The sequence below is a fragment of the Chelon labrosus genome (genome assembly GCF_963514085.1).
Source record: "Chelon labrosus genome assembly, chromosome: 2".
NCBI classification, from domain to species: Eukaryota; Metazoa; Chordata; class Actinopteri; order Mugiliformes; family Mugilidae; genus Chelon; species Chelon labrosus.
Genome location: NC_140338.1, coordinates 14430848 through 14446430, shown reverse-complemented (window position 1 = coordinate 14446430; position 15583 = coordinate 14430848). Strand labels below are relative to the sequence as shown.

At 42.4% G+C, this 15583-nt stretch overlaps 1 protein-coding gene across 1 annotated transcript; it reads right to left on the bottom strand.

Annotated features, from left to right (window-relative positions):
- Nucleotides 1-8370: 8370 nt before the first annotated feature.
- On the bottom strand, nt 8371-14981 carry cyp4v2a (cytochrome P450, family 4, subfamily V, member 2a). Its single transcript, XM_084569916.1, has 11 exons — nt 14774-14981; nt 14551-14663; nt 13816-13901; nt 12584-12774; nt 12387-12456; nt 12162-12288; nt 11902-12072; nt 11502-11604; nt 11028-11162; nt 9792-9971; nt 8371-9690 (listed from the first exon to the last, which is right to left on the bottom strand). The coding sequence occupies exons 1-11, from the start codon at nt 14964-14966 to the stop codon at nt 9512-9514; spliced, it is 1548 nt and encodes a 515-aa protein (XP_084426042.1). The 5' UTR covers nt 14967-14981; the 3' UTR covers nt 8371-9511.
- Between the last annotated feature and the right edge of the window lie 602 nt (nt 14982-15583).

The window sequence follows — 15583 nt, the reverse complement described above, 5'->3', positions numbered from 1 at the left end:
TGAGAGTTACGCAGTTATTCTAATTCAAGGTTTGATTAAAGAAAAACACGGGTTGGAAGTTACCCTGAAAATAAAGTTTTTAATATCCATCTTAGGAGAATATGTTTAACCTTCGAACTGAGCGTGTCAAAATGGACCGGAGCAAAGATTTTCTTTTGACAAAGAATGGCCTTATTAAGTCTTCGGCATGTACAGAGCCAGAGCTGGTAAGAATCCAGTCATGCTTTAACCTTGGTTAAAGCTTAAGCCTTGGCGCTCTGGTGCCCCGTTTCTGATGGCAGGCCCTTCTTATAATTATGCCACTAGGCTTCTCTTACACTCATCGGCCCTTAAAATGGTAATCACACACAACTCTAGTTCAGGGCAATTTTAGATGCAGCACAATCCATTCTGCATGCAGTTCATGTGATTCGTTCCTTGTTTCTTTGTACCCTCCGGACAACCCAAGGAACTCGTGGAGGGTTCATGGAGATCCTGATTAGGTGTATTGTTTGAGAAGCAGGTAAAACCCTTCTCTTTCTGTCTGTTTTTCTTTTCTTCTACAGAAGGGAGAACTTGTAAAGAGGTTACTGATCTGCATTTGTTCTGTCCTGTGGGCAATTTGAGCACTATACTTAAAACTGGAGTTTTGTCACAGTGGGGACTTTTTACCTTGATTAAAAGTCACTTGAGGTTTGATGTGTTGATGAGTTCTACTTGCTATAGTTTTCTGTCCCCCAGAAGTTATTTCTGTCTTGGTTAGCGTATGTGTTGTGCTAGTAAGAAAAGGACAAAGAAAAGTAAATAATCTCCATCTAGTGGTGACCCTGACGCCTGAACGTGATGTGACCTGTGGCCTGCTCTTCACCAGGTCATGGCCGTTACCTTTGAGCTTGCTTAGCTTAGTTTTTACATTCTTCGTCTTCTGTAACTGCTTGTCCTGTGAAGGGTCGCGGGTCTATCTATCAGTTTTTAAAAGAAAGTACCAGACTTAAATGCCAACTACCAATTGCCGACTATTTCCCCACAGAGCTTTTGTTGGAGTGTTGGTTTAGTTTAGCTAGTTATTTACGTTTCTTCACTTACAGTCTCACAAAACAAGAGTTTAACTTACCGGAAAAACTGCAAAGATCCCTTTGCTTTAGTTTACAGCACAACTAAGTTTCTACTCTCATGTTCCTACGGGATTACTTCGTTGAACGGTGGTCATTTCAACTGCCAGTCATTTTGATGTCACGTCCTGTTTTTTATAACGTAAAATAACTCAATAAAACGAAACTTAAAATGCTGATGTGTGTTCAAGTGTTATTTTCTGATATTATAAACCTAAACTGACAGAAACCATCTTTGAAATGTACTTTAGTAACATCCACTGACATGGAGCAGGTGGGACTTATAACCTATACTGCAGCCAGCCACCAGGCTTTGCCTTCACTTTTGAGGAGCTGTCATGACATCCACTTTGTTTACAGTCTATGGTCTTGTCATGTTGTACTGATAGCAAACTCAAGCTTGTTACATACTCTGCAAGAAGCAAGAAACGTATTCTTGTTCTCGAGGTGAGCAAGAACAAGAACAAAGTTTGTTCTGGCCAGGTTATTTATACTTCCCGAGAAAATGAAGTCCTGAACTCTGGGAAAGTCCACGGGGCCCTCCCACTGCAGCATACGCGTGTGATGAGATGCAGGATAGACGATGAGAAGCACTTTTCTTATCATTTTCAGACGTCGTTTTGACAACCATGTCCATCTCCTCACGCCGTTCATTCAGCATGCACCCACGCACAGTTGTCTCTCTACCTAGAAGAGATTAGCGGCCACACTATGAATATTAGCATCTGGGAGCTCACAGAGTAGCCACTAGCATATCCGCATTTACCACGGCCACTTCCAGTTTCTGGAATGGTTGACGGACACCACACTCAAGAACAAGCTGCGGAAATTCCCAAAGAAGGTTCTGCGATAACAGGAGCGAGAACGAATTTCTCACTTCTCGCCGAGTATGTAACACGTTTTAGGTTCGGTGACTCGCTGTCACCTCTTTGAAACGAGACGACACAAGCCAAGGCTAGCTGATTAGCATGCTAACTTCAATGAACACAATACATGTTGGCGATCAATTAAAAACCTTTATTTTAACTACTTTTACTGTTTGTTTGTTTTTGTTTTTTTATATTTTTAAGTAAAAAAAAACTACTTTAAAATTCCAAGAATACAAAATCACTGTGTTTTCAAAAGCGAAGTTGGACAGTTTGACATATTCTCTAATAATTGTTATGTTTTAGAGAAAAGTAAAAAGCCATGATATTCATTATTCAGTTGCCTGAAACATTCATTTGTGTTTAATCCTTCTTTGGACTCCTCGTCAGCAGTTTCAATAAACTGTTTTGACCCCAATCCAACACATTTGTTTACCCGTGGCTGCTTATAATTGAAACTTAACATGAAGCATGACCAGAAACTCTTTTGATTAATGAGAAATGACTAGAGAGAGATTATTTTGGAGTCAAGGTACAAAAGGGACTAACAGCTGATACACTGAGCTGTGGTTGGCTTTTAAGTCTTACCCCACAGTAGGAAAATTGGAGCCATGACCCACATTTCAAACAATTTAGCTGTGAGATTAAGTAGTGGTGTACTTCAAAGGAAGTGAAGAATGCGTGGCCGCGGCGCCTTGAGCAATGCGCACCGGTCCACCTCAAAGTTGGTGGCTAACCAGCTCACATGTTTCTATGGGAACGGCAAGAGAGCAGGCATCTGGGTTTATTTCTACCCAAAGGAATCCTTTCTTTGCTCTGACAGTGATATCCTCAGCTGATAGTTCTGGTATATTATCTGGTTTGTGTGATCATTGCTCGCCACTGATCCTCATTTTCAATTTGTCCTTCCCTCAGACTTCTCCTCTCAGGCTTTCACTCAGCCTGCGATCTCGTTTTCTTCCCTTCGAAGTAATTTTAGTCAATCCCTCCTGTCCTTCTCTTTTACTCTCTCCATCCCCATCTCACTGCTTCCTTGCATATTGGACAGCGCAGTCCCGACTGGAGTTTTGGTTTCTAATGGGGGCATTCATTAGATGTGAAAATAGACAGAATCGAGGCTGATGGAGAAGAGAGAGTGCGTGGCTGGAAACGAGTGGGTGGTTTAACGGTGAGTGTTTGTGTGTGTGTGTGTGTGTGTGTGTGTGAGTGTGTGTGTGTGTGTGTGTGTGTGTGTGCACGCCAGCATGTGTGGGAGAGTGACTAAAAGCAACCAATAGAGATAGCAGTGTGTCATGAAGCTCCAGCATGGTGCTCAGTCAGATCTCGGGATACTGTCACATCCTATCTTCCTCAACACCGGCCTCTGTGCTCTGTGGGCCAGTGAGGTCTACAAGACATCACGGAGATGTAGATATAAATACTACATCGTCCTAGCTGCACCTTCTACTTGTGTCCCGAGGCGATGGCAGCTTCAGTCCACAGCGGTCTATTGATCCAAATAGGTCATTAAATGAGATTTGTTAGCTGATTTAAGCAAACAACGTCAATAATCTGAAGGTTGAGTTGATGGTTTTTAGCTCGCATGAGTGAGTTGTTGGGATATTTATTAGAAACGTACAAGAAAAGACTCAAATAAGTACAAAAAAATCTTAAAGCAAAGCACAAAAGAGGTTGTATTACAATTTCACCATCCATTAAAGACGTAAAATTTTCATTATGTCAAATTTTGTAATTCACTTTCTTTGCTCTTAGTGATATGTTATCAAAATTCGTGCGATAGTAAAATGCGTTATTTATATATATTTACCCAATCAAAGTATTTTTCTTCTTTTATTTTACTTAGGTAAACTGGTTGAAACAGGTTTCAAATTTATATAACATTTTATTTATTAAAAAAGGTCTGTAAAATTAAAAAATAATAAAACGGAACCAAACAAACCTTGGCCTCTTCAGCAGCACTTGTTTCAGCTGCATTTAATCCACCTTTGCTGCCCTTGTGACCATTTGATTAGAGACAAACTCGCAGTTCTCATGTATATAATATCATTTTTTTCAGTAGATTTGTTGACGTAAATTATAAGTTACAAAAAGTCTTTACCCATTTTTCATGCAGCTGTTAAATTTTAATTCTTCCTTCTAGGAAAAATCCTCTCTTATAATGATCATGTGGCATTAAACATGAGGGGGTCGGTGGCACGGATGCAACAGGAGTCTAACCAGCAACCCACCAGCTGGCAAACACCTGTGATCTGAGCCAGCGAGTGTTCGCCTGCGTTATTACTGTTAGGTGATTACACAGCATGAGGTGAGGGTTGTTGAAAAATGAAACCTTATTTGGAGAGGAGTTCATTCTGTATTGCCACATCCTAAACTAGAGGGATTTTGAGGCGAGTCAGCTCAGGTCTGGCCCTTCGAGAGGACATGAGGCCTCACGCCATTTGCAGATGACGGCCTCGGGGCAGCTTTGTCACACAGTCAGACTGATCTTGTCGTATGTGGATCACGGCATATTTTTAACGTGATATTGAATTTAGACTCATCTCAAAAGGGGGGATTTGAGATCCGGCAATCCGTCTGAGCGGGACATGTGTTAATTAACCATTTTTAAAGGGACATTGCACATTTATCGGACGTCATTCAAGTGTCAGGACACAGATAATCGGAAACTCTCGGGCTATAAGCTGTACACACGCTGAAGACGGCTGTCACTCACGTCAGCAAGAAGCTGGAGGGCACTGAGACGGAAAAACATGTAGACATGCAGTTTGTGTTGTTCACATCCCACTGTCTGAGACCCAACCAGCTCCCGCTTAGAAAAGCATGCGCTGCTGCCTCTCTGTGGACGCCCATTTGAACTCCACCGTATTTACAAGCACCATTCTCATTTTATAATCGTCTCCCTCCTCCCTCCCGAATGTGAAGACCTTACCGTGTCCTCGGAGCATGCATTATATATTCTAAGTTACAATATTTCATAATACATTGAGGGAAATTTCAGCTTCAAGGAGAAATGGGGAAATCCATCATCATACTTCTCCTTAAAGTGGTTTCATTTAATTTCATCACAGAGCCCCACGGGGCGCGCTGCATGCGTGTGTCCCGGATGGCGCTCGCTGACATTAAAGGCCGACTGAAGCCTTTCATGTGGTTTTTATTGTTGTTTCATCGTGTTTGCATGTGTTTGGTGGATTGTCTTGAAAGACTGCCACCCTATGGTTTCAGCGTAAGTGGAAGCAACAGTAGTAGTAGGCATCTGGGTGACATTATGGGGACGGAGCCGTATCCTAGGAAAAAAAAATAATTAGTTGAGATTTTGCTGTCTTTCCCAAAAACTTGAGCAACGTGATTTAATTCTGACAGTGGGGCTTTAAAGAAGTCATTGCCCCCATGTTTTTGCTGGGTACGTGAGGACCTGAAAGAAAGTTTATATTCATAATTTATTCATCGTTTCGAGGTCTTCATTTTCTCATTGTAATGTCGAGGTTATAAATAAACTTAAATGAATTCCACAGTAGGGTGGCACAGTGGCGTGGTGGTTAGCACTGGTGCCTCGAATCCAGGCCAAATGGGACTTTCTGTGTGGAGTTTGCATGTTCTCCCTTTGTCTGCGTGGGTTCTCTCCGGGTACTCCGGCTTCCTCCCACCATCCAAAGACAAGCTGGTTAGGTTAACTGGTGATTTTCTAAATTGGCCGTAGGTGTGAGTGTGAATGAATGGTTGTCTGTCTCTCTGTGTTAGCCCTGCGATAGACTGGAGACCTGTCCAGGGTGTGCCTCTCGCCCGATGACAGCTGGGATAGGCTCCAACCCCCCGCCCCCCACGACCCTTCACAGGACAAGCGGTTACACAAGATGATGAAGATGAGTTCCACAGTAAATGAGGCCTTCATAAAAAGTCTCTCCATGCCATAGAGAAACTGTGGGAGCATCTAAAGCCGTGTGATTAACCACAAAGTCTATATCCCATGTTAGCGCAATGCTTTTGTGGTTTTGGCATATCAATGCAGTGTGGTGAAAGTATGTATAGTAATGTATTCCAATGAAACATGATTGTGGAATCTGTAACTGCACTCAGACTTTGAACAGGCTGACTTTTGCAAACAGGCCTTTGATAACAGCTGATAACTTTCAGATAACACCATCTTATTCATGTTAATGCTCCCTCCATCCATATTATTGCACCTTATAATTTATATTACATGTATGCACATAGTGTATATTTACTTTTATTTCTGTTACTTGTAGATTTGTACATATGCAAAACTCTTTTATTTTAGCTTAAAATATTGTATTTTATATTATTATTTTATTTGCTTATAACTTTCTTACACTATTTTTCTTTTTCACTAGTGTGACTAGGAAATTCCCCTTGTGGATAAATAAAGTCTGTCTGAGTCTAAAGGCTCTTTAGCGCTGTGGGACATAGACGGCGTAACTTACGTACGCATTTGTACTTGCGCTGCTTCACTTTCAACAATGGCGACGGAAATTTTCACCAAAATTTCGCCTAAGACGAGTCATGCTTGTATCTCCAAACCTCCCCAGTTAACCTTTCCTCGATGTGTTCCATCTGTATTAACCCAAAATAATAAATTTGAAAATTGCAGAGATGGAGAAGCAGCTGGAAATACTAAAGGGGAAACACCCTACTACCCACTGGACCAATCATCTCTTGCGGTTTGAGTCGTCGTAGCGCACATCAGCTACGGCGCTAGGGTCTGCATATGCTCTGCGCTGTCACTGCAGCTTCTAAGCCGCTTATAAGTCTAAATGCGCACTAATATGAGTGCCAAACTTTCAATAAAATTTAATTCATAACGAATTAGTATTCTGTCCCCTGTAAGAAAATGCTGTATGTCAGCAGAAACCCTAATCACTAGAGATATCTGTACCTTTGTACACAGAGAGCTATCAGCTGTTACAGCATGGCAATGAATGTTATTGAAAATAATTATGTAGCTGCAGGGCACTGTAAAATAAAACCAGACAAGCACGGAGGAGACGATGGACCTCTTCCATTTTTTTTTTTTTTTTCATTAATTTATAGTTTTCAGTATTCTCTCAGTATGCCTCTTCCTTTAATGGTTTCTAGGTTATCATTCGCAAACTCTTCTATTTACATTTTTATTACAGTGTTTAGATTTCTCATTTATGGCTCTCGTTATGAACAAAGCGCTGGTAAATGAGTGCTTCATCATAATAATATAACCGAGGCGTACTGTCCTCAAAAATAATCTCATGCAATCCACCTGCCCCGGCCAGACACTCACTCTCCTTCATCTCTGCAATCTATTAGAGATCCTCAGATAAATGAACTCTTCCTGCTTCATTTGGAGCTCAGACGCCTCAGCGCTATCCAGCCATTGATTAGAGATGTGTTCAATAATTCAAATAATAGCATTGGAAAAGAGCGCGCAATTCATCATCAGTCAAGCCATTTTGGTGTTAGGCAATGACCCTTGCAGGCACACCTGCTAAATCATTTTATGACATAATGAATGGGGTCATTTGTAACTGTGTCATGCTGTGATTACCTTTTTCTGACTACGGAGCCATCTAACCTCCGTGTGATTCTCTGAGTAAAAAGTTTTGCTCATAAGAATCATAAAAACCTACATAAAAATGTACTCTCATGATAGTGACGGTAGATCAGAAGTCTTATGTCACATTTGAGAAGAAACATTGAAATATATACTTAGCGTTTAAGACTGTGGCCGTGAAGGAGTCTGAGGGAAGATCTTGGATCATCCTGGTTTAGGCTGCATCCTTAATTCCATAGAAAAACTATGAACATGATGGTTAGCACTGATGCTCCACAGCAAGAAGGTCCCGGGTTCGAATCCATCGACCGACTGGGGCCTTTCTGTGTGGAGTTTGCATGTTCCCCCTGTGTCTGCGTGGGTTCTCTCCGGGTACTCCGACTTCCTCCCACCGTCCAAAGACATGCTTGTTACAGGTTACCTGTGTTAGACCTGCGATAGACTGGCGACCTGTCCAGGGCATACCCCACCTCTCGCCTAAAGACAGCTGGGCTAGGCTCCAGCCCCGACTTCTCTTCAATAGTAGTTCAGTGGTAGTTAGTGTAGGTACATGTCCAAATTAATATTCTGGTGGTGAGGGGCTCATCGTTTCCAACCAAAACAGCTGCAGCTTCCTACCGTGGCTTAGCCAGGCACAAGTTCTAATATGAATCCATATGGATTTCATTATGCGGCGTCCTTTAATGAGATGGGCAGGCCTACAACCAAACAACCTCAGTTGCACCCACATGACACATATGACTATGTTACTCTTCTGTCCATCACCAGAATAAAGCACGGCCAAAAGATTTTATTGATCTCTGGCGAGGCGTGGCATAATCAGTTACTGACGGGGCCACCCCAGACCAGCTTTCAGTCGAAGGTCAAGGTTCCTTCATTTTCACTAGTTTGAAAATTGATCGTAGCCAAGATTGCATCTGTTCGGGTACACACCATCCTAGTACTCACAGGGCACGGCATGTCATCTTACTTGTAAATGTGCTATTTGAGAATAAGACATGTTACTGTTCATGTGCTAAAAGAAATATGTTGAACAATAGCATAAATATATGATGTATAAGTATGATGATATACATGTACACATGTGATGCATATGCACTAAGAAGATGTGAGCTTTAATGAAGCTGGTAGTTGGTGGTCTGTATCTAGCATATACAGTAGGTCGGTAGTCTGTTTTCTGGACCCCTATTGTCACCTGTATGTCAATAATAAGCAATCATTATAATTGACATGTTGACCAGTCATGGTAGGAACAACACATTTGTGACCAATATACTTTGAGGAATACTGCATGTTTATGTTTCTTCAAGTTAAGAGAAATACACAGAAAGATGGTGACTGTAAACAGATGATGATCCAAAAATACAATAATCAGAAATTATTATTATGGGGACATTCAAGGGAAGGGGCTTAAATTAACATTCATAGGAAATGCTGCACATAGGAAAGGCTTATCTTTGCTGCCGTGTTTGTAAATGTAATAAATATGTAAAGTGTATATTATTAAGCCCGGTTCTGCACCTCTGAGGAGGCGCAAGAAGCAGGATTTCATTACCGGCTAATACCACAAAATATGTGGTATTACAGCGTTTGATGCATTTATCCTCCACACAGTACATATATATTATAGCATGTACAATATTTTCTCCTGGATTTGCAGCTACTGACGAAAAATAACTGAAAAAGGTCTTAACAAGGTCAAATCTTGAGACTATTTAATGTTTCTTATGAAGCGTGTGACCTAGAAACTAGTCAAGTCATTTATCTCATTTTCCCAAAGTTACTAATCAATAACGTGTTTCACAATGATCAGTTAATGGGCAGCTTAGCTCCAGTTTTTATGAGGAGTCCGGCTGTTTGTAGCCTTTTGAAAGTTCAAATTAAATATTTGTGTAGTTACTTTTCGTCGAGACGCAGAGAGGGAGTAGTTTGTAATTACATCGATGATCATGAGAATAAAATCGCAAAAATGCGCCACGAATGCAGAGAGAGGCCTCTGTGGACCGGAGCAGGCGCTACTTTGCTGAAGTCAGGTGGCTCCTCTTTTCCAGTTTGATCCAGATGCCCTTCTCAGGCCGCAGGATGAGCTCTCCAACCGGGCGAAGCTCTTCGCGTTTCTGACAGGCTTCGACGTTGAACTTGCGCAGAATGGACGCCAAGATGACCTTCTCCTCCATCAGCGCAAAACGCTGACCTGAAGAGCGTTACGATAAAAAGCACAGACATACAGGTGTGGTGTAAGACGCGGTTTAATAGCCTCGCTGAGAAATGTAAGCGTCGTGAAACTGCGCTCACCAATGCAGTTGCGGAGTCCGGCTGAGAAGGGGACGTACGCGTAGGGCGGCCTTCCCACTGAATTCTCAGGCAGAAAACGCTCCGGTCTGAACTCCTCGGGCTCGGGGAAGTATCGAGGGTCGCGGTGAAGAGCGTAGGTGATTATGATTGCATTTGCACCTTTGGGAATCTTGAAACCGTCTACAAATAAAATCACATTTTCATTATTGAAAAATGTCTTCACTCTCTAGCAGACAGACGAGAGCTCTCCAAACTGCTACTTATTTCAGAAATACATCTGGTTCACAGCAATTGAAGACTTTTCTGCATTTTGACCAGGGTGTCTAACCATAATCACCAAATCATTTGGTGTTTCTGGGAAGAAGAAAATGAGCCCATCCCTTCAAAAAAAATCCAGTGTGCAAGAAACACAAGCCCGTCTGATTGTCAGAACAGTGTTCTAGTCAAAGTAACGCCACCATATTCCAAGCACTGAGCTAACGGAAAGAATTATCCTTTATCACGTCTTTTTTTTTGTGGTAGTGGCACGGTGCGGAAGCTATTTCAGAGTTCACCATTTATTGCACACGGTTACAGTATGCTGTTTGAGGAGCTCTCGGTGAATCTGCAAAGAGAACTCTGCAGAGATAGTTAGTCCCTAAAGACGACATCAGATACAGAAATATACATAAACATGAGCTTAGCAAGCTAACGCTAATGCTACAATGAGTTGAGGAGGGAAGAGTGAGGGCAGAAGGCTGTCTACGTCACTAGATGATAACGTTCAACTGGTAGCAAACATATGAGGCACTGATAGGCCAGTGGCATGATGCTGTGACTTCTGGGGCCCAAAAATAAAACCTAAAATTGCCAATTGCTGTGAGCTAAATAGTCTTTAAAATGCTAGATTTGAATGTGTTGCTAACCAGCTTTGGTTTCACAGTTGACACCAGATTTGAGGTGTTTTTGCTTCAGTTTGCTTCAAAAATCCTGCAGCATTCACCCATGCAGCACACACTTTTCCACATGTTGCTAAACACTGAAGCTTTCTCATAAATCTGAAGGAACTGGCTGCAGCAACCCCCTACAGTGAACGCTGTGTGACAAGGAAGAGACAGATTTGATATCAAAATAACGGAGGAAGCCTGACTTCCCGTCCCTTTCCTACTTGTGGAAAAAAAAAGCACCACCGTGGGGGGATTCGCAATAAGCAAAATTAACGTTTCATTCACATTTCATCACTTATCTGCAACTCACTGATGTGGCAGTCTTCACCGAGGCTCCGGGCAAAGAAGGGCACCGAGGGAAACAGTCGCAGAGCCTCCTTGATCACGTACTCCAGGTATCTCAGCTTCTTCAGGTCGTCTGTGTTGACTGGCCGGTCGGATGTACCTTTGGACATTAAGTAAACACTGCTAAACTTTAGATTATCAAGTAGATTATCAAGCGGAGGAACAGAATTTGGAGTCAGGCGGCCTTTGATCACTGGCATATACTCGATCTGGATGCAGTTATTGACAGAAAAAAAAAAAATGATAAGATAACAAAAAGGTTTACACTGAGAACCTCACCCTCGTGTTTACTGTAGCTGCAAGGCCTGTTAGATTACATCATGGAAAAACCACACGCCAGTGACTTAGAAAGCACGAATGAGCTCAAATAAAGATGAGTCAAAAGGTAGAAAAATAAAATGCCATTATAGTGAGAAAGAGAGTGATGTGTTACTGTTACCGAACACCTCATCGAGCTCCTGCTGAACTTTGTTTTGCACCTCAGGGTGGCTGCCCAGCAGATGTAAGGCCCAGTTCATGGAGGCTGCTGTAGTATCATGGCCCTGAAAAATAAAGACTGTTGAATACAGGTGCTGAAAAGAAAGAAAAAAATCCTTCTAAGCTGTGCAAATTCATTTTTCTGCCTCAAAATTGTCACACAGCCAAGCTACAAATTCGGGTTTCTCATTAGTGACAACTCATTTTGACATTTAGTCCATTGTTAGCACAAAAAAAAATATTTAACAGTGCAGCTTTAAAGCCTCCAGTACAGTGTTAAATGTTTGTCTCCTTAGTTGGGCAATGTAACGGGCGTTCATTCGTATTTAAAAGTCCTTATTGTGTTACTCCTATGCACTGACCCTAAACATGAAGGTGTCCACTTCCTCCTGAATGTCCTGGTGGCTCATCCTGCTGCCGTCCTCATATGTGGTCTTCAGGAGCATGTCCAGAAAGGCCCGACGTTTCTTCCCCTGCTCGGGCTCGCTGTCCGATTCGGTGTAGGACGTGTTCTCTGCTCTTTCGGTTATCACCTGAAATCAAACAGGGTTGGGAACATTGTGTGATTGTCCCCCTCTGCATGACTCCTGCATGACTGTGAACCATTGGCTCTGTCACTCACTTTGTATGTAAAGGAATGGAGAATCTTAAGGGTCTTGTCATGCTCCCGGCCCTCACTAAAGAGCTTGTAGATGAGGTCCGACCAAAGCCACGGTGTCCTCTGTCTGCGGCTGACGATGTCACTCATTCTGGGGATAGATAGTTGGGGTGAAGGCAACAAACATGAAAGAACTGGTCTAATAATTTCCACTGATTATTGTCTGTGTGGTAGGAAATAGAAACTCACCTGTAAACGCTGGTGACATACTCTGAATCAGAATTACTCTGGGCGTAAATTTTCTTCCCCATCGCGGTTTCTGAAAAGACATTTTCTAAATCCAGTCAAAAGCTCTGGGTGTACTCCGGACCATTCGTCATGCACCACAAGAAGTAAAAGTCTTGTTCACACGAGCGCACACGCTTTCCTGGCATCCATATGCTTACCACAGATAATGTCTAGAGCGCAGAGGGTGACGTGACTGAAGCAATTAAATGGACCCTTCCCCGCCTGCTTCGCCAGCTTCTCCACCAGAATCTCGGCCTGCTCGTTCATCACTTCCAAGAAGTCCGCCAGGATGGAGAAGTGGAAGGTGGGTGTCAGCATCTTCCTCCGCTGACGCCACTTTTGCCCGGTGCTGATCACAAGAGGAGCACATCAATGACAGCGTCAAGTCTGGTGTGAACATTCAAGGACACAAAGGAGGCCACAGACAGGAGCAGACTGCAAAGAAGTTTCCTTGAACACATTATTTCTGTTCCCCAGATGCTCAAGCCTTTCATTTTTAGAGAAACACTTTCATAAAGAACCAGTTTAAGACAAAGGATTCCCTGTTAATGCTGACTGTGGTGACACCTTGAACTTTTTCTGGTATCAGGCAAAAATGAACACATTTAAATATCACTTGTTACACTTAGAATCTCCGTAAACAAGTTTCTTTTTCTTTTATAGTGGTATTTACACCGATCAGCCACAACATTATGACCACCGACAGGGGAAGTAAATAACATTGACCATCTTGTGATAATACAATGTTCTGCTGGGAAACTTCTGGACCTGGCATTCATGTAGATGTTACTTAGACATGTACCACCCACCGAGACCAAACCGGGCACCCCCACTTCATAGCAATCACACTCCTTGATGGCAGCAGCCATCCCCAGCAGGATGCAGCCTGACACAGGCACACACACACAAATGGTTTAGGAACAACTTAAAAAAAAAATAAAAAAATCATGAAGAACAGCACAAGGTGTTTACCTGGCCTCCAAATTCACTAGATCCCAAATTGATCAATTATCTGTGGGATGATCCACAGAGGCCCCTCCCCTCAACCCATAGGACCCAAAGGCCCCCACTAACAACATTATGTTGCCAGACACCACAGGACACCCTCAGAAGGCCCATGCCCATTCTCTGATGAGTCACAAGGGAGACTTACACAGTATTAGGAAGGTGGTCATAATGTTATGCCTGATCAGTGTAGATGGGTGTATATAGCAGTTTAATTTTCAGAACCTGATTATTCTTTATCTTCCGATTGTTCTTTTTAGTATTAATTTAGTCCATTATCATGTTGTCTGAGTTTGCACTAGTTTTCTTTCTCCATATTCATGCAACATTCATGAAGTTTTAATCGCTCCTGTTTGTCGCTGACAGAGCCTCAGGTATACAGTACCTAGTGAGCAGACCAGTTCCAAGCCAAGGGTGGAGGAAGTTGTAGGCATAGGCTTTTTCCATGTGAATGGGGTTTGACATAACCGTCTACAAAAAAAAAAAGAAAACAAAAAGGAAACATCACAACAATATTTGAAATTGATTTTAAAGCTTGAAATAAGTACAAAATACAGGCTGTAAATTCTAGCTTTTCAGGGGAGACTTGGACAGAGTATGATTTATGATTTGTACCATAGGTGTCATTCATTCATTCATTCATTCATTCATTCATCTTCTGTAACTGCTTGTTCTTGTTAAGGGTCACGGGGTCTGCTGGAGCCTATCCCAGCTGTCATCGGGTGAGAACATGTAAACTCCACACAGAAAGGCCCGGTCGGCCCATGGACAGGTGTCAGTCAGATCTATTTATATTCTATGTGACATCCAGTTTAGAGAGGTGGAAGCAAAGTCCTCACAGTCAAAGCTGCCGTCTTGTTCGTGACCCAGTGAATGGGAGGGAGCTGTGGGTGCAGTGTCAGCAGTCATGGGAACCTCATGTTTTTGGTTAAAGGGGGCTCAAAGTTCAGCGGAAGTGTAACTTCCTCAAAATGAAGTGCAGCAGCTTCAAACAATGTAACTCTTTAATCTCTTGTTGGATCAAGTTCATGTTTGCAATATGGTGGCATGTGGACATTAACATGTTGCATTTACAGTGTAAATTGTGCAGATACTTTAAATCTGAATCCAGACAATATACCTCCACAGTTTCAGCATGAAACAGGACCACAAATGGGACGGGTCCAACCCAGATTTTAAGCAGCGGAGCGTTCCTGAACTGCACCGTATAATCTTGAATTTGATTAAAGAAATCTGCAACAAAAGAGGCAAAATAAATCAAGTGTATTAGCGCAACACTGCAAAAGGGACTGTTTCGTCACTTTATAAACCAGCTTCTGCAGCCTCGCTGATTGCTTTCTTACCTCCAGCATTGGTTTTGAAATCCAGTGCATTTCCAATGAAGGGGTAAGTTCTCCCCACCTCCGGAATTGGCTTCATCGTAAACCATTTGTGCAAGTAACCGCTCAGGAGCTTGTACGTGATGAAGGTCAGAGTGGCGATGAAGACGCTGACTCCAAGTAAAGGTACCGTGTAAGTGCCGAGTGCAAGTGCCATTTTTACTCTGCAGTGTGTATATTCGGGTAGGTGTCCTCTTAAATATCAGTCCCAGGCTGCCCTCACTGCTGTTAACGGAAATGACAACATGCCGGGCTTTCACTCCTCCCATCTCCAGCTATCAGTGAACATATAAGTCACTGTGTTACAGAGGTCCATTGTTTTCTGTTTTCATTTAATGCCCTGCAGTAAATTTAAAAAGTATATAACACAATTGTGGAGGAAATGGGATATATTCCTAGCATGAGATGTAAATGAGACAGGTACACATAAAAGTGTAAGTGAGCTGTGTTGGTAGACATTACGTAAGATGTTAATTATTCACAGTAGAACTGACCTGACCAAACCATGAACTCTGCTCGGCTTACTCCCTCCTGGTATCCACGAACAAAAACATTTCATGTCAAGCAAAAGCCGACTGATTAATAAGTCAAATCTTATATGTGTTTTATGGTTTTACTACTGTAAAGTATGATGTCACCTGAAGTTACACTGTTATATATTTACACCAATCAGGCATAACATTATGACCATTATTGTGTAGGTCTCCCTTGTGTTTCCAAAATACTTGAGGGCGTCCTGTGGTCTGGCTACAGGATGTTATTAGTTGGGGGGCT

Coding starts and splice junctions, on each gene's coding strand:
- cyp4v2a (XM_084569916.1), bottom strand. CDS start 14,966: ATGGCACTTGCACTCGGCACTTACACGGTACCTTTACTTGGAGTCAGC. Junction 12,457..12,583: donor CGCTCTAGACATTATCTGTG/GTAAGCATATGG, acceptor ATGTCTTTTCAG/AAACCGCGATGGGGAAGAAA. Junction 9,972..11,027: donor CGGTGAAGACTGCCACATCA/GTGAGTTGCAGA, acceptor TTTTATTTGTAG/ACGGTTTCAAGATTCCCAAA.